Source organism: Patella vulgata, chromosome 6, assembly GCF_932274485.2.
Source record: "Patella vulgata chromosome 6, xgPatVulg1.2, whole genome shotgun sequence".
Taxonomy (NCBI): domain Eukaryota; kingdom Metazoa; phylum Mollusca; class Gastropoda; family Patellidae; genus Patella; species Patella vulgata.
The window spans coordinates 47,799,885-47,818,870 of record NC_065884.2 but is presented as its reverse complement, the minus strand read 5'-3'; the positions used below and the strand labels follow the sequence as shown (position 1 = coordinate 47,818,870).

The following is an 18,986-nucleotide window of genomic DNA, read 5'->3' as shown; positions in this document are numbered from 1 at the left end:
GAAACATAGCCTATAAATACAGTACAGAACATCCTTGTTTGTACATTTTACTTTAGAAATTTAAATTGTTAGTCTTTGTGAATTGGGTCTTTTTGGATGTTTCATATATCATCTATTGTTCTGAATGATGAGAATCAGTGGTGTGGGGTGGGGTAGAGTCGAAAAGAGCTGTAGTGAGGGAGAGGGAGGGGGAGGGCATTGTCTCAAGTGAAAAGTATGGGGGGGGGGCAACATTTGACGTCGCCCAAAAGTGCAAGAAATACTTGGTACGCCACAGTGGAGAATGGTCTATGAAATATAGTTATTCGAACTAATATAAGTCTATCTTCTTTGATTGGCATTTAGTAATTGAACATATTAACAAAAGGTACAATTTTATGGATACACAATTACTGAGTTAATCTTTTAGAGGCATTTGTAAAGACGAGAGTATCCTCGTCGAAACGTCGCTTAGTATTAACTCAGTAATTGTGTATCCATAAAATTGTACCTTGTGTTAATATAAGTCTAATTTATATTTTCTACAATGTTCATTTTGCGACGAGTAGATTATATATATACAATAAATAAGTATCTGGTCTTGAAATTTGTTGTGCAGAAACCAATACAGCTGTGTGTTTATTTCTAATATTAGAAGTCAACACAAGAAGGTCAAGGTTTAAAACAAAATAATTGAATAAGGTCAGATATCAGGATGTGTTTTAATTACTAGTTATGTCAAAGTAGTTTGTTAAAGTATATAACTCGCCATTGTAATTTTTTGTTTTTATTTACCAAAATACTTGTCAGGTTTGAGTTGGGTGTAAGTAATAATGAACTAGTATACATTTTATATATTATAATTTTTATGTTTGTATATTGTACAATGTAAGAAAATACCAAATGATATTATAATGAAAATATTATTTTATTGATTATTGAGTATTATTTTAATGATGGGCATTGGTTAATTGATAAGTATAATGAAAAATATTATTTTATTGAGTATTTCTTATTGATAGGTATTATTTTAATGATGGCCATCGTTTTAAGGATGCGTATTATTCATTTATGAGTATTGATGAGCAGTCAATTAATTTTTGGGGAGTATTCTTGCGCAGTTTTATAAGACCATGGACATTCTAGGTGTACATACCAAGAATGTGGTGTTTTTGCAGTTTGAATAATTGTGTACATTGACCTGTCATTAGTTAAATGAAGTAAACTGATCTATAAACACCTGTCCTTAATGCACCAGAATGTCAGACATCTCCAGAGAGTCTTGCGTACATATTAGTGTCATTCGATACTTAACATTTGCTATGTAAATCATTGCCTTCAACTAAATGTGTGTTTCTAGTCTAGGATGGTTCCAAAAGTGATAAATTTTATACTATACCGATGCAACGGAATGAAAGTCCGTTAAATAACGGAATGAAAATCTGGAAGCAGTGTTTATTTTATTGTTTTAATTGCCAACTATTTAATATTTACTGAGAAAAAAAGGTGCTGCCGATGCGCTCTTTTGGCGAATGACTTTGCTACATGACTTTGACCCTAAGGTTTTTTTTAACATGCTTTATCTTCTGAAGCTATGTTAGCTACAAATAGTAGGGACAGGACTCATGCCGAGGGCAGATATCAAGATGTCATTTACCTTTGTGAAGAGTTCAAAAAAGAAATGTTTGTTGTTATTTAGATTGTAAGACTAAGATATACACGTGAAATATGTGCAGCACAGACCTGCTAACAATTTCGAAAATAAAACTAACATTTTAACACGTCGATAAGTTTAAGGCATTTCTAAACTATATTGTTCAAAAAACAATTTTTACAAACATCGTCTGATCATTCGAATCAAGACCATTCGCTTAACAGAATTTATTCGTAACGACTACAGCAATTAGCACAATATTCGATTTATCGTTGAAGTCAACGTCCCTAGCGAGAAGAAAGCTTTCTCCGATTTCTCTATTTCAATTAACTTATCAAGAGTATTATGGTCTAGGAAAATTAAATGGTTAATTACCATGTTAAATAAGTATAGGCTAGATTTACAAGTGGTGTCTGTTGTTAGCTGATAACAGTTTCGGAAGTGGACAAGGGTTTATAACCAAGTGGTCCCAGCACACCAGGAAAACGAGCTGCAAACATGAACTTGTATTATTAGTCATCAGGAAAGGCCGGGGTTTGGGGTGAGAATTTTCAAAGTTCTTGTCATTTTAGCCAATCAGAGAGGGTTTCCTGTGCATTTGACTTCCCAGATGGGGTTATTAATACTCAAATATACTTCTAAGATTACAACGACACTCCGCATCGGTCGAGCTAAGTTGCTGTTAAACTTTCACTCTCATTCGCTGGCTCATTGGAATTGATGGTTTGGTTTAGTTTGGTGTGGTCGTGAGAGTTGGTGTGTTGTCATGTTAGGCCTTGGGGCTAGTAGAGTAAAGCGCCCATATGGTATGTTTTAATGAATTCAAGAAGTCCGAAGGACCGAGGAGTTAATTGTTTCAATATTTGGGTGTAGTTAGAGGTATTATTATTATTATTGTTTGGTCTGTGTGTCCCTGTTCAGCGTGGTTGTGGTGTAATAAACATCATCACAACCTGCATGAATGAGGACATACGCGCCAAAATTACTACAGACAACTTTGCAGACTATTGATAGATTATCAAAATGATTGTAGCAGAATTTCTTGCGGATGAATGGATTTTTGACATAAAAATCGTATTGGAATTTTCGCGTTTTATGAAGTATGGGTGTAAAATATTTGATATGAAGTTTAATTTGACATGAACTTGGCATGCCCAAACAGCATTCTTCATGTGGCAAACATTTTAAAATATTTATTTAACTTTTCGATGTTCGTGTGGTTTTTGAAATAATTGATAAATAATGTGTTGAAAAAAAGTGGCTACTGGAATTGGCTCCTGTTTGCAAAAGGCCACGAGGTTTTTGAAGTTTTCCACGACGCTGTGATTTAGGTCAATGTCTAAGAGACAAGGCATGAGTGGTATAATGTTTCTTTAGTGTGCTGTAAGTAATGAAAATGGCGCTAAGACTTTCAGATGCCTGTAGCTCGTAAACATGTGGTTTAGAAAAACTTCAGCCATTTTAACCATACTCCATGTCTTTGATCTAGGGTTTATATTCTGAAGCAGTATGATGCGTCGGGGCTTTTTTAATGACATTTTTATAGTTAGACCAATAAAACATGATAAAGCAGGAGACAAACCCAAGTTTATGTATTAATATCCGTTTGCAATCTATTTTAGGTGTATAATTCAATAATGAAGATCAATATTTCTTGAAGATCAATATTTCTTGAAGATCAATATTTCTTGCTTGTTGTAGAAATTAAATCCAAAATCCAGGCGTTTAATTCCAATAATTGGCTGATACTTATTTTAGCTTTACCTTATGGGTCCATTCATGTAATTTGATATTTTTTCCAGTGACTTACAATGTCCATATTTCGTCAATTTGGGGTGACAGACTCGTGTTTCTTGTATGTTTCAGATTTTGTTGCATTTGACTCAATTTGAATAGTTTGTAATATGTGGCCACATTTGAATAGTTTGTAGTATGTGGCTAAATTTGAATAGTTTGTAGTATGTGGCTAAATTTGAATAGTTTGTAGTAGGAATTTGAATAGTTTATAGTATGTGGCTAAATTTGAATATTTATATATCCCCTTAGTAGGGATTTAAATCGAAGTAAGATTTTATTTTTTTTTTATTTTTTTTTTTGCAAAGAAGTCTGAAATACAATGGACTAGAATAATAAAAATATAATAACACAAACTGAGCTCCCCACAAAACACATACACGCACACATAAAAAGAAAACTGTAGCCCCTGCAGAAATCTTCTAATTGTCAAGACAGTAACATTGCTATTTGACAGCAATTCTACCAATATTTCATGTAATTGACCAATATGCATAGATTTATCACCACAAACTGGTGACGTTTTTGAGTTGGCTGTTATCCCTCTATCAGACGATTTTAGCGCAAAAGTACAAGTTTATAATTCTCCATCACTATGCCTACACGTGCTATTTATTTACGCACATACAATGTACGAATCAAAGCAAACTAAATCGAGGAAGACATCATCAAACCCGATACTGCGTCCGGGTTGGTTTCAATTTCGTTCTGCTCATTTCCGAATTGAACACACCCTTGTTATTATGGTATTGAGCATTTGCGTGCACGGAAACTAAAGGCATGTTGCATTGAGTTTAAACTAAACTTTATCTTATCTGTTTCCGGTAAAGTGACAATATATTGTAACCGAAATATTTCAGGGCATTTTGACTTTTGTGACCTTATTAACCCGATCGTTTAATTACGCAATTTGTTTTATCCAATTATTGTATCTGCAACGTATTTACTAGTTATATAACAGGAATATTGGTTTTATTCGATATGAAATCATTTCCACTGTTTAATCCCTTCCTCTAAAGACATATTATACCAGAAATGCGGTACATAAGATTTTTCAAATTTCAAAACATCGAGTTATTTGAGTAAATATTTAATTTTACACTGCGTATGTAAGTACCTCAAATGTTTTAGGCCTAATACATAGTGTTAATTGAAGCTGCATGATGAAATAGTAATAGGTCGTCTGTGTTGCTGAATGGACGGAACAACTCTGGTTTAAACATTGGACATAAATTACATATAAACTTACAAATATGTCGTGTGTGTTGCTGTACATATCGAATAACTTTAAGACCCAGTGTCCTTATTTATTTATAATTCGGCGTATTGGGTAATGACACTAATCAGTAAACACATATTGACCTACTGTGCGTCCATATTGTGTCAGAAGGCAAATAATCATTTCTTTATTTAAATTTACTAAAAACAATAAGGGCCGGAAAGTATTCTTTAGATAATGATTAGGTTATCTACCACTGAGCTTGATGTTCATAAATAGGAATGAATTATCATTCAGGTGTTCAGCAACAGTGAAGATGGCGGCATGGAATCAATGTAAAGTAATGTAACGTTACTTGGTCAATTGATATTATCTAATAATTTTTGTTGGGACTACTGAAAGTCTATATTTGCCTATATACTATCGGCCCATAACTGTTTTAAAACTAAAACACATTGTCTACCCAGATAGAAATTAAAACATCCATCGTTTTGTTTCATCTCATAGTCCAAATCATAACATAAGGGCTTCAGAATTTATTTTAACCAAAACTGAACCCGTCGGGTATCATGTACATGTAGTGTGTTTTTGTTTAATGGAAAGGGTAGAGGTGTGCTGCCCCCCCCCACCCCTAACTCTAGAAAGTGTGGGAGACTAGCATACTCGCCCCAGCCGACCGATCGACGCCATGACCAGAGTGGTGTGTCGGTTGTCTATTTGACGACTCTGTAGGATGTCCTAGAATTCATGGTAGGATTCATAATACCTGTAATTTTAAAACAGCAATTTGTTACCCACTACACACACTACACAGAACGCTTGAAAATATTCAAGAGAATACTTCAAACTGCCAATCAGTATTTCCAAATAGCAAAGAAACTACACTGCAAGAAAAGGAGTATATTGAAAATCGCCTTACAGAGTAGATTCCTGGTTAGAGCATTGTGTGTCATGGTCTAAACAGTCAACGCATATTAGATCAAAATTCTGGCAAAAAATATTATTTTGGTATCTTTTGACCTTTTCGTGTATAAATAAATGTGTATGCCAGAGACTTGTATACGAAGTCAGGGTGACAAAATATGGCGTTTTACTGTGTAATCCAGTAAGACAGTGAAGGTCTATATTAGTGTATACATGTACATAATACTCATGAATGAAATCTTCTATCATGGTTCCTGGCACATCGCCCAAATTTCCAGGTTCAGTGACGTTTAGTGTTACCAAATTTCTCTTTCCAATTCTTCCCGGTGAAAGAAGAAGAAGAAGAAACATTATTGCATAAAAAAACCTTACAAGGTTATGTGCATATATAAATAAAAATAATAGAAATATACATGAAACAAACAAAGTTACATACATGGACACAATTATACAAAGATACACAACTTTACAAAGGCATGAACGAATTGTATACAAAAGCTCCTAAACATTTTAAAATGTCTATATCTTTATTCATTATCAGTATTTTAAATTATTGTAAATCATTCAGTTTATAAAAATTTGGTTTACAAAATAGAATTAATCTGAACAGTTCTTTTCTTTTTTCGTCATGTCTTTTGCAATTTGTCATCAAATGAATTTCGTCTTCTATACCTCCTGACATATTTTACACAAACGATCGTTTACGTCTAATTTTAAATATCTGCCTGTTTCAATTTTCAATTTATGTGCGCTTATTCTTAGATTTGTTAGTGCGTTTCTGGTTCCACCAAGGCCTTTATTATTATTTTTTATAATACGATTTTAAATCTATATTTTATTTTATATATTCACAATTCTTAAAAAATGAAACCCAGATTGTCTTTCGTCTGCATGCATCTTTTGATTTTCAATTAAAGCAAGTCTTGTTAAATTTGGAGTAGGTAGTTTTGTAATTCTTATAACTGTGCTAAACATCTAATAAAGCTTTCAATTGACGTGCATCCCACTTCCGCAGGTACAGCTATGTTGCTACTTTTTCTGCGTGTTTCTAAGGCATATCTGCACATTTTAATGTTCAATTTTTCTATCATTGTTGAATCTATATAGGAAAGATGATCAAAATATTTGTCTTTTAATTAAAGCATATCTGTTTTTAGCTTTTTGTTGTTTTTCGTCTAACATAGCCTGACACGGGCGGTGTGTCTTCGTTTGTCTTATCTGAAACGTTTAGTTTTAATTAATCCCAGTAGCAGTGGCGGGTGTGGTGTTCTAATTATACGAATGTATCTTATTATATGAATAGTCTACTTTACGTTCATCAAAATAGTTATCAGTTAGTCTGCGCTGTTCCTAAATCCAAACTTAGAGAAAGATCGTTCACCTTGTCCAAAAGATTGGAATAAATACCAAAAGCTGTCCAGAAGGTTTAAAAACAGAATATTTTCGAATTAATTATCAAAATTAAATTTATGTTATATTTTGTGTATGAAACGCGTCAGGTTTGTGTATGGGTCTTATAATTTTGTTTTACTTGTGCTTGTTGTCTATATTTTATTTCTTTATAAAGCGCCACAGAGCAGTCAAACTGACTGAATGTTCAACGCTCTATATTATTACTGTCTATATAATCCTTATAAGACATATAGAAGTAGATTTCACAAATTAAAAACACGTATATTGATATACTACTTCTGAATTTATTAACATGCTACGTTTCGATACACATTTAGATATCGTTATCAAGCAATTTACTATCTTTATTATTACTGGATTGTATCAACTTTGTCTTTTTGGGATATCAACAGTAGTTGAGGACTTTGTACACTGCAAAAAACACCTCACTCCTTGTTACTTTTGGACTTTAGACCATTTGGCACCCCACCCTCCATATATTTATTTTATACATACATGTATATATTATTGTTTTGTTTTTATTATCAGGATAGTGAACTATTCGCCAGATTTACCACTACATAATATTAGAAATGTTATATATGGCGCATTTCAAGTGTGGAGTGATGTAACTAAATTAACATTTACTGAAATAATGAATGGTGAAGCTGATATCATGATACAATTCGCCAGTAGATATCATCAAGATGGTTACCCTTTTGATGGAAAAGGTAAGAGACACATTTTATAATCACCCCATCTGAAAATGAACACACATAGTATGCACCAAACAACAAGTCCTTTTCAGATTGTGTAAAACTGGCAATCACTCTGGACACATTGCGCTAAGGCCAATCCAATAAAAAATATCATTGTTCAATGTCAGCGCGATGTAGGGGCCTAATTTTGAGGAGCTAATTACGAAAACAGGTATGGGCGAAATTCTTTATGTATTTATTCGTGAATTTTATCTTCAGGGATGATCTTAGCTCATGCGTTCTTCCCTGGTAGTGGTCGTGGTGGCGACACACATTTTGATGACGATGAACGATGGACATTTAATTCGTCAGATGGTAAGTACATTGTTTTAAACACATTATTATGACTCGTTTTGTTGATATCAAGTTCAATAAATATAAGGTCGGCGACCAGGATTGTTGTGATTACTACCTATTATTAACGGACTAATAAAATCAGTATCGCGTGTACTAAACTAACTGGTTTGCAAACTTTGAGAAATACTTATGGAAGTTGTGTCGCTGTTTGGCTCGGTACCCTGTTTGGTTCAGTACCTTACTTTTTAACCTTACAAATAGTAATTCGATGTAAAAGAATGTATACATAAATGACAGACATATAAACATGTGGTTTCACCTGGATATGTACGCGGAACCAGGCCATACTAAACCGGGTACTGAGTCAAACCGCAACATCGAGATATTGGCTGCATTGTTTCTGGGGTCTCTCTGTCGAATAAATATTAGTTTGTAAAACCACCGTGCCTTCTATTTGAGTGACATATCATGTGTATATGTTTAATACTGAAATAAAAAGAAGGGCAGACATTTTGAAATGGATGGGCGTTGGTTGGTTTATGGTGTATTACAAGATCAGATGACTGCAGCAAATTAATTCCACTCTTCTCTACTTGCATATTATAATAATTACCCTTTTCCCACTTGAATGAGATACTCTCGATATCGGTTGCAGTGTTGCACAACAATATAGACACCCTATTGTCTACCAACGCGCTTTACACCAAAATCCATTAAATAAAGTTGAAATATGCACATACCTACACCCGTCCATATTCTTAATAAGTACTGATGAGGGAGAAATTTTGCTGATAGTTATTTCATTGTATTTAAGGTGTTGACCTTTTTATGGTGGCCGCCCACGAGTTTGGTCATGCTCTAGGCTTAGCCCATAGTAGTGAGCCTGGTGCATTGATGTATCCGTGGTATCAGGGGTTTCAAACTAAATTTTTACTACCAAGGGATGATATAGAGGGTATACAGAATATGTATGGTGAGTAAATAATCATTTCCTTTTTATGTGTCCACAATGAAATGTGCACAATGAAATGTGGTCGTATACCGTCGTCGCCCCCGTCCGTCCGTCCGTCCGTCTCCGGCGTCCATAACTGCGTGTGTAGGCTCTAAATGTTAAAGTTAATATCTAATGTTTAAGTCAATGAGACGAAATAGCCTATTAATTTGCCGTGATTTCCGATAATTACTATCAGAGTTATGGCCCTTGATCACTTAGAAAAAACTTGTGGAAGCTCTATCGGCTAATATCCGGTCATGATAATTACTTCCAGAGTTATGGCCCTTGGTCGCCGTGAAATATCTTGTGGACACTCTAGAGGCTGAAGTTAATATTCGATTGTCTTTAAATTTATACACACTGTTTAAGGTCATGAGACGAAGAATCCTATTGATTTTCAACTATTTTCGATAATTACTTGTAGAAGGTCTTAAGGCTAAAGTTGATATCTGATTGACTTTAAATTTATACACAGTATTTAAGGTTATGAGATGAAGAATCCTATTTATATTCAACGATCACTTTGAAAAATCGTGTAGACGCTGTAGAGGCTAAATCTTCATTTCATTCATTCACTCTATAGGCTAAAGTTAAAGGAGCTAAATCGCTAATATTTGGGACCTAGAAATTGACAAAAATGGGTCGCAACGCATATAATAATGTTATATGAATGTATATAAACTGATTTACATTCAAACGTTTCTGTTTTTACTGTAATTTCTAATCAGTTATGTTCGGCGAAATACGCCAGAAGTCTCATGTGAATGGCAATTTTTAGCGTCTGGTTTTTCCAGCCTACATCGATGGTATTTATTGCGCATGCTCTCCAGATAAGAATATAGCGTCACCATTTGACATGACTTGTGGAATATATATAGCCCTGTTCTTTGAGTCCCTTGTTCCAAATGGCGCTGAAACGCATTATGGTACACGATTCGTGTACCAATGGTAAAATGTTTATTTTGTCTTGAATATTGGATATCGGAAGCCCATCTTTTCCCTCTAAGATCACAAGACAAATGTTGATTTGAATTGAAAAATAATTCGTGTTTTCAATGTCGAAGGTTTTTGATGATATTGAGTTGGAGACTTAGCTACTTTAATATAAATTGTTTAAGGTCGAAACAAATTCTAATGTTTTCTGATAATTACTTCATGGCTTATTACTTGTAATCAGATTTTCATATGTTGTAAATGTTCTCATTACTGACAAAAGAAAAAAAATATGCGACAACACTTGTTGACTGCCCTGACGATTTAGCTGATGTGGACGTATGTTCCGTTGCCTGGCAACCTATCTTCCATTAAATGATGCTACATACGAACAGTGTTGCAATGGGTGGTGTTATGGATGCAGACTCACGTGTACCTGCCGTTTTATCGTAATTTCGGTTGTATTAAAATAATATAGAAATATATATTATTCTACCCAACGTTGGTAGAATCAGACTTTAAATGATGTTATTAAACCCCTTTACTAGCGGAACAGATCTAACTTATTGTCCATCCAAGGCGGGTCACGGTAGTTGTGATGCTGAATGTAGTGAGTTCCGGTGTGCCGAGAAGAACATCTTATTGTCAGAGATAAGGAACGGAATAGAAAGAGGTGTAAAGTGCCCTGAACATGTTATATGAAAGGGTGCACTATAAATATGCTGTAATAATAATAATAATAATAACTCACATACGGCCAATGGAAAGAGGTGTCTTGTTGACAATATTATTTGCATACCTCACATACGGTCAATGGAAAGAGGTATCTTGTTGACACTATTATTTGCATACCTCACATACGGTCAATTGAAAAAGGTGTCTCGTTGACAATATTATTTACATACCCCATATACGGTCATTTTATTTATATGGCTCGATGGGATATAATTTTGCGCGGACAATGTCTTAAAATTCAAACTGTTATGACATATTTACGTACATTATTAGTTTGTACTCGGTGTTTTTCCATCCGAACGACTCAACACGCTTTCCTTGTAAGCTTGAAAGGTACCACAACGGACAAATCAGAACTGGGATTGAACAAATTCCTAGGGTTCTTCTCGGCCTACGCCGGGAATCGAACCCGGGACATTCTGATTATTATTACTCAAACGAATAGATATGAAAACCCGATACGCCTTTCTTTACAACATGGGTGGGGCACACTGTTGAATTTAAACATGGTCGTGGATACAACACCCATATTGGAACCATTAATTAATATATCTATGTTTTTATCTAGGTCCTAAACAGGGAATGGAATTACCAGATTTACCTCCAGTTAAACCCACACGACCCCCTAGAACTGATAATGATGGTGATGATGGTTATACTGTTAATCCTACTGATAGGGATCCTAATGGACAAGCACCAGACCCCTGTACTCAATCTTTTGATGCCCTTACTGTTGTTAGAAATGAGGTTTTCTTATTTATTGGAAATGTAAGTTTTGTCGGATTGTTTCCTTAGTACTAGTTTGTTTTCATTTTGAGTGAAGCTTGTATGGCTGCACACCTGGGATTGTACAGCGCATTGGACGCTTTTGACTGGCCCCCGATCTAATCACTTGATCTGATATATGCGTATTTTGAATATTGCATGCAATGTCTGTGTAGCGTGCGTCTTGTCCGTGGTTTTTAAAAGTAGTGTGGTCCTCCTGCACTTACTGTTATATAGTAATAACGTTATTGAATTTGGTTCATCTGGATGGAATTGCTATCAAATATACCGTTTTAGATTAGTGATTTAACTATATTAATTTTATATACAAACTGGCATAATGTAGTATTATTTCATTGGTTCTAATTCTTCAGTGGTTTTGGCGACTTGATTCCCGAAATATTGTAAGAGATCCAATAAATATTCATCAGTTTTGGTATGGTTTTCCTAATGAGATCAAACGTATTGATGCAGTCTTTGAAAGAAAACCAGATGGAAAGATTGTATTCTTTGCTGGTAAGTCTACGATTTATATAAGAACATAGAGTATGAGTGTGTGTAAATATTTCACCAGTACAGTCTCTAACTGTGGCAATAGATTGACATGAAAGTCAATAACAAGTAAATTGCACGCTGTAATATTTCATCAGTGCAGTCAACTGTACCAGGGCAGGCTGAAGACATGGTAACGTTAGAATATTTCACCAGGGCAATCTATCCCTCGTCAATCGAACATTAGAATATTTCACCAGGGCAGTCCTTATTATGTCGAACGAATGCTACAATATTTCACCAGGGTAGTCCTTATCATGTCGAACAAGTGTTAAAATATTTCACCAGGGCGTTCATTATTATGTCGAACAAGTGGTAAAATATTTCATCAGGGCAATCCTTTTGTCGAACTAATGGTAAAATATTTCCCCGAGGCAATCCTGGGGCCTGTTTCAACGAAATTTTAACTAAGATAAAATCAAAATTTTAGTAATTTGATTGGATAATACTAGATTGATTTTAGTGCTTAGCCAATCAAAATTGAAGTATCTACTAAAATTTGGATTTTATCTTTAGTTAAAATTTCGTGAAACAGGGCCCAGAGCAACATTTCACTCTCCAGGGCAATTAATCACATGTACAGTAGAATATTTCACCAGGGAAATTCATCACATGTACGGTAGAATATTTCACCAGGATAATTCATCACATAATTTATCAAATGTACGGTAAAATGTTACACCGGGGCAATACATCACACGGTAGAAAGGCAGTCTTATAACATGTACAGTGGAGTGGCCATGTGCCTCTGGTGATTTAGGACGTCTTGCCAATATTTTAAATTCAGTATTGAACATGTGTGTATGTACCAGTTCAACAAAATCATCGTTTCCAACGTTAGCATGTGGATAATTTGATGTAACATTCGTTATTTTTCAGGTGATAAATATTGGGTGTTTAATGCCAATTATCTCGTCTCCTCATTCCCAACAGAAGGTCGCCCTATTACCGAGTTCGGTATCCCTCCAGATGTCAAGAAAATAGATACAGTATTTGTATGGGGTTTTAATAATAGAACATACCTAGTTAGTGGTGATATGTACTGGAAACTAGATCAGAATAATACATATGTAGAATATGATTACCCAAGAGATATGAGTATATGGAGGGGCGTACCCGTGCCAGTTGATGCCGCTTTCAGACACAGTAATGGTAAGCTTTTAGTCGTAGGAATTTCTGTTTCTATTGTTAGTATTAGATCGGTATTAAAGGTGATAATCCATCGAAATTCTAAAAACTATCAACTATCAGAGCCGCGCCCAATTTTTGTGTCTGTGTGTGTCGCCTAGCGGCCGCAATTCTTGACAGATCCTTTATACCCAAAGTATGATTCCAGGGGCAGAACCACACCCATTTTTCTTTGTCTGTCTGTGTTGCCTACAGGCCACAATTCTTAATGGATCGTCTCGGAACTATGCAGCTGTATTCCTTATAGCCTAAGGATGGCAAGTATTGACTTTGGTGCATGATCCGACCCGCTTGGGCGGTGCCACATCCACTTTTTGGGTTTATCGCCTACAAGCTGCAATTCTTAATCTTGGAACTTGCATATTTATTCCTTATACCTTAAAGACGGCAGTTATTTATTTTGGTGCATGTCCCGACCCCCAGGAATGTGGACGTGTATTGCAGCGGTACCGATGCACTTGTTTAGTGTCATCAACCATTCAAACAAGTAGTATGATTTCCAGATATCTGAATAGAACATAGTACGTCTGGAATTAATGACGAAAGCAGAAACTGTCGTTGATTGACATTAGATGGTTTGGGAGAGATCATTGAATTTTATGGTTAGGACTTTTTTTTTTTACAAATGATATAATAATGTTTCTATTGCAGGTAAAACCTATTTCTTCTACGGTCCAAACTATTGGGAGTTTTATGATCTGAAAATGAAAACCAGAGTCGGTTATCCTAAACCCATCGCAACGGATTGGCTTAACTGTAAGAACGTCAAGTCATCATTAGTTAATCAAGTCCAAGATATCTGGCAGAAGAAACCAGACAGCTCAGCCAGTCTCCATTCTATTAGTGCCATATTCATTGCCTTTAGTTTAGTTTTAAGTCGAGTATGGAACCAAGTTTAACCAGATGCTACTTTAGCATTCTGTAATTTATTTTTCCAAATAAATAAATTCTAGTTACGGACAAAAAGTGTGATATACAAAAGACATTACGACAGTTATTGTTGTCATGTCTTGATATTGTAATTTAACGGCTGATTTAAAGGCTGGTTTAAAGACGGGGTCTTTAGATAGAAAATTCTATATTTTTTAGAAAACTTAAGCTTCAAAGGGACCTTACCACATAAGGTTGTAAAAAACAGTGCCTGAAAACGAATGTAAATGCAAGAAAGGGGAAAGTTTCTGTATAAAACAAGTATATTAAATGTCTTTAGTGACTGTCGGGTTGTGAGTTAATAAGTAATAATATGTATATCTGAATTGAAATATATATATAGTACGTTGGTCAAAGGGAAATATACCATGTAAGAAATTGCTGTGGCGATTCGTTAATATTCCAGATTTTAAGAAGATATTCTTTAAACATTACACATTAACCTAAACTTCAATTTAACTTTAAAACAACATTTTAATTTTTAAACAATTATTATTTTAATTTTTGATATAAAATCAAATTTATTTTATTGAAACTGGTCAATTGCATTCCACCAAAGCTAGTACCAGATTTTAGAAAAAAAATTTTATTAAGTGTAACACAAAACAATTATCATCACTTAATCAACATTAAATGTTATCCCTAGTCAATTAGGAACACCATTAATTAGGATGGCTGCATCATGACGACCAACTTTCAATTGTTGTATAAATGTGTTAAATGTTTGTTATTTATTATTTATTTTTCTTAGTGTGTATTACTCATTATTTTAGTTAATATAACTAAAATAGTTTCAAGAGTCAATTATGTCTGGGAATAATAAGTTGCTGTCTTTTTTTATTTCCTGGTCGCAAATATTTGAATTAAAGGGACAGCAATATGAGAAGAAATCAGATTTTGAATCTGGATAAGTGCTATAGCTTTGGGAGGAATTGTGTCTGAATAAATTTAAACCTTTTATTGAAGATTGACAGAGAGTAACACTCATTTGCTGTCATTCATAATATTTCATTTTCAATGGTTTTGTGCAATACTTTAAGATATTTTTTCGATTTCTAGTCAAAAATGTGCCAAACAAATTGATTTAGATTGATGGCTTAAGTTGGGTATTATTTAGTATTTTTTTGTTAAGGATTATAACCATTACCAATGAACCGTCCCAATTTAAGGAAACCCATTACACCTGGAATCTTGTTTGTTCAGTTTTTGACATATGAATGCACTTGTAATAATATTTAATAGCTGCCATTGATAGTATATCCTCACAGGTATATTATACTCATTTAATTGCCTATAGCATGAGATTTCTTTAAAATGCATGGTGTTACTTGACCAGATGTAATTTTATCAAAACGCCAAATTTTGATTAGATCAATATGTTTCTATTAATATACATGTATCTGACAAAATTTGTTTAGGTGTGTAATCACTAATATGATAGCCTACTATCAATAGTACTGCCTAAATACTACTGGTTATTATTATGTAAACATAACTTTCCTAAATAACCAACACTTTTGGTACACTATCACTTTGTTATCCCATATTGGCTTCTCGGTGATGGGTATGCACCAGCAATTAATTCTGGAAAATTGGGGTGGCTTGGTATCGTTTTAATATTTTCAATAGCTAGGTCTACAGTTGATAGTGGGTCGTGAGGAATAAATGCTTGTTTTGATGAAAGTGTATATTCATCCAGTTTAATGTAGAATGAAACTCTATACTTGTTTCAAAGCATGTTGAAGTATTTCCGTAACATAAACACAGTTTACAATGATATAATAAGCCTTTTGCAAAACTATTTTCTCTTAATATGTAGACATGTTGTGGCATATAGGCTTTGCAGAAGCAGGACACACTCTTGCTTAATGTGTATAGACCATTTTAAATATTTAGTTTAGATACGGGCTTCAGCACAATAAATTGCTCAAATTGCCTAGACGTCCTGCCAACTACATTAGGAAGAGCTTTAGTCAATGGTTCCATGTTAACTGCTCTTAATGTAAACATATACACCTATGTATGTACAATGTATACCAAGTTGTTTATTTTTCTATGGATTAGTTGTATGTATGTCAATATATGTGTATATTATGATAGTATGTTATTAAATATAATTAGAGGTGTGCAGTAGGTGCTCGTTATTTAATTACACAATAAAATGTACATAAACAAAACATTGGTATGAAGATGTGATTTATTAGAGTGCTTTATTGAAAACAGATTTTAGGATAAACAGAATTATTTCCCCTTTACACTAAAGGGACTATAATTTAGCCTAATAATATTTGCTAAGTTTGGAATAAAAAGGGTAATAATAAATACATGAAAGTGTATTATATGTATTGTTAAGAGATTACTATGTTCATTATACAATGCCCACCATAGTGAGATTGGATATATTTTGCTAGACTTTGAAGAAGTCTAGCCATTGGAGATTATCAGGTATTGAAATAGTTGCCAGAATATGCAGCATTTGTCCAAATATTATTTAAATTGATTCATTCTAAAACAAATTATGGCCATTTTGAAGTGTACATTGATTTCATGCCAATATCTTTATATTTATGGCCATGGGGTAAATAAAATAATTATAATTTGCAATCTTTTCCATGTAAGCCCAATCTGAAAGTAGATATTTTAAACTTTATGGGCTTCATTGTATTAATAACAGCCTTTACAGTAATTAAAATAGTACATTTTTTAACTTTTAACGAGAAAAGGGGAGGGAGATCAGCAGCACTCTCTTAAAAGAGGTGGTAGATCTGTGTAGCTGCTGGGTCAAACGATGATGCCAGCAGAGAGTGTAGAGTGACCCTTTTCAAATGATAATGTTAAATAATCCTGTGCCGTCTTTATACATACAAATATTGTATACTATCACTGTATATATAAAGGAGGCATAGGATAATTTAATGTTATCATTTGAAAAAGGGTCATATCACCTCTCATTTCTGCTTAAAATCTGTTGAGCGGGGTTTTTATATATCCATATTTAACTTTTGTGATATTGTAATGAGTCTGGCTTATTGTCCCATTAAAAATAGCAATCCCATCTTCAGTGATTGAACATGGTCAATGGCTTTGTAGATTTCAACTCAATAACTTGATGTATCAGTGTATAGGAATTTATCCTCACCCAATTCTTAGTTATGTTAATTTAGTAAATTTTTATTATATAATGTATCTTCTTTATCTTATGTAATTAAATTTATGTAATTTTTTTTACATATCCTGCTCCAAGAGTGAACCACTGCCCAAATTATTAACAATATCTTAGATATAGGTGACTCAAAGCTTTTTTAAAACATTTACTCTTAAATGACTCAAAATAAAGTCTGTCTCAAGTCATCTCTATCATAATCTTTGTTTTAATCGAAATATTTAAGTTCATTCATTCTTTTGACGCCGTTTACCAACCAAGTGAAATCTAGTTTCTAATCTTACTAATCATTATTATCTTTATCTACTCATATCCAAGATTTAAGCTTTTTTTAAAACAAAATAAATTTTAAAATATGTCATAATGGTTTTGTTTTAAGAAAGTAAGTCAATATAAAAAAAAATATAGCAATTTTGTAACTCTTATTTTATTCTTAGCTATCATAAATTTTATATTCTATTAGCTTGATTATTATGTTATCAATATTGGTATACCTAAAATAATGATACCTTTATACAAATATATACAGTAAGTTTACCATTTAAACTTGAATATTATCAACATATCTTCTATTATTAACACATTTTTAATCATATCTTCATCTATAGATTCAATAGAACTCTTACTTTTTGATAATTTTATTGGAATAACTATTCTTTGGGAGACAAAGAAAAATATGTGGAAAGAATCTATTGAATCTTCCTTTATATAACCTGGTGCACTTGTGTAAAGATCTTCAAACATTAGCTGATTTACTTGTAGCTGCTAAAATCAATAATAAAACTGATTCAGTATATTGGATTGAAACTATTTATAATAAAAACAATTTTGACAGGTCGACCAATGTTTTCATAAATCTGAGTTTAATTGCCTCTTTTCTGACCCCTATCTACTCATTTTTGATAGTCAAAAAGGTTGAAAGATCTTCCCTACAATACTCATTTTAAAAAATCAGCTTATGTGCGAAGGTCTGCATTTATTTATGTTCTATGTATTGCACCAACGTGCTAATTGTTTGAATGAGCGTATGATGTGTTTCTAATTATAGAAAGAATGCTTTGCTTTGAACAGGTGAAACTTGATTACATGTGATACATTTCTTAGTTTATTTAGAAAAATTTAATTATCATTTGGAATTAAAAAGTGGATAGACTGTTAAATAAAATAGAAATTAAATTGTTAAACTATGGATACTGGTATGTTATTCTGAAATATAATTCTTAGTTCTAGTCAAAATTTAAATCACCTATAAACAGATCGATATGAGAAATAGTAGCAAGATTAAAAAATGTATAACAAGTTGAACCTATTATAATATTTCACAATGCTACATGTAAAATAAATATTCAAAACACACAGCTTTGTAGATAATTGAAATTGAGAGCTACCGAAAGCAAAGTATATCATACCCTTGGTAAATATAATCAACAAGACATAAGAATCCCTATCCCAAACCTGGGGATAGTGGACACCTCATCACTCTTCGGCAGGTAGTGCATTAGATTAATCGCATATCAGTTTGATATCAGAAGATTAGTATTAGCACCACCTGATTGGTGGAAAAGTGAATTTATTCTAATTTTTTCTGCCAATCAGATAGCTTCAACCAATTTTCAAGGTTAAATGTCTGCATTTGATGATCAAATTGTTATTTTGAAATAACCAGAAAACTACAAAGATTGCATATGATATAGGGCAAGACAGATGTA

The 18,986-nt window shown here is 33.5% G+C and overlaps 1 protein-coding gene across 2 annotated transcripts in view; it reads left to right on the top strand.

Moving 5' to 3' along the window:
- The window catches only part of LOC126825084 (matrix metalloproteinase-25), a 45,762-nt gene extending 27,129 nt beyond the window's left edge, over nt 1-18,633 (top strand). The window contains exons 1-8 of one of the 2 annotated variants that reach the window (XM_056101948.1): nt 788-802; nt 7,512-7,693; nt 7,940-8,035; nt 8,832-8,990; nt 11,248-11,447; nt 11,819-11,960; nt 12,876-13,148; nt 13,836-18,633. In XM_056101948.1, the coding sequence (XP_055957923.1) occupies nt 7,618-7,693; nt 7,940-8,035; nt 8,832-8,990; nt 11,248-11,447; nt 11,819-11,960; nt 12,876-13,148; nt 13,836-14,083 (1,194 nt within the window). In that variant the 5' untranslated portion in view covers nt 788-802; nt 7,512-7,617 and the 3' untranslated portion in view covers nt 14,084-18,633. Of the gene's footprint in view, nt 1-787; nt 803-7,511; nt 7,694-7,939; nt 8,036-8,831; nt 8,991-11,247; nt 11,448-11,818; nt 11,961-12,875; nt 13,149-13,835 lie in introns of those variants that run through there. The other variant, XM_050554542.2, reaches the window with a different exon arrangement.
- The last annotated feature ends 353 nt before the right edge of the window (nt 18,634-18,986 follow it).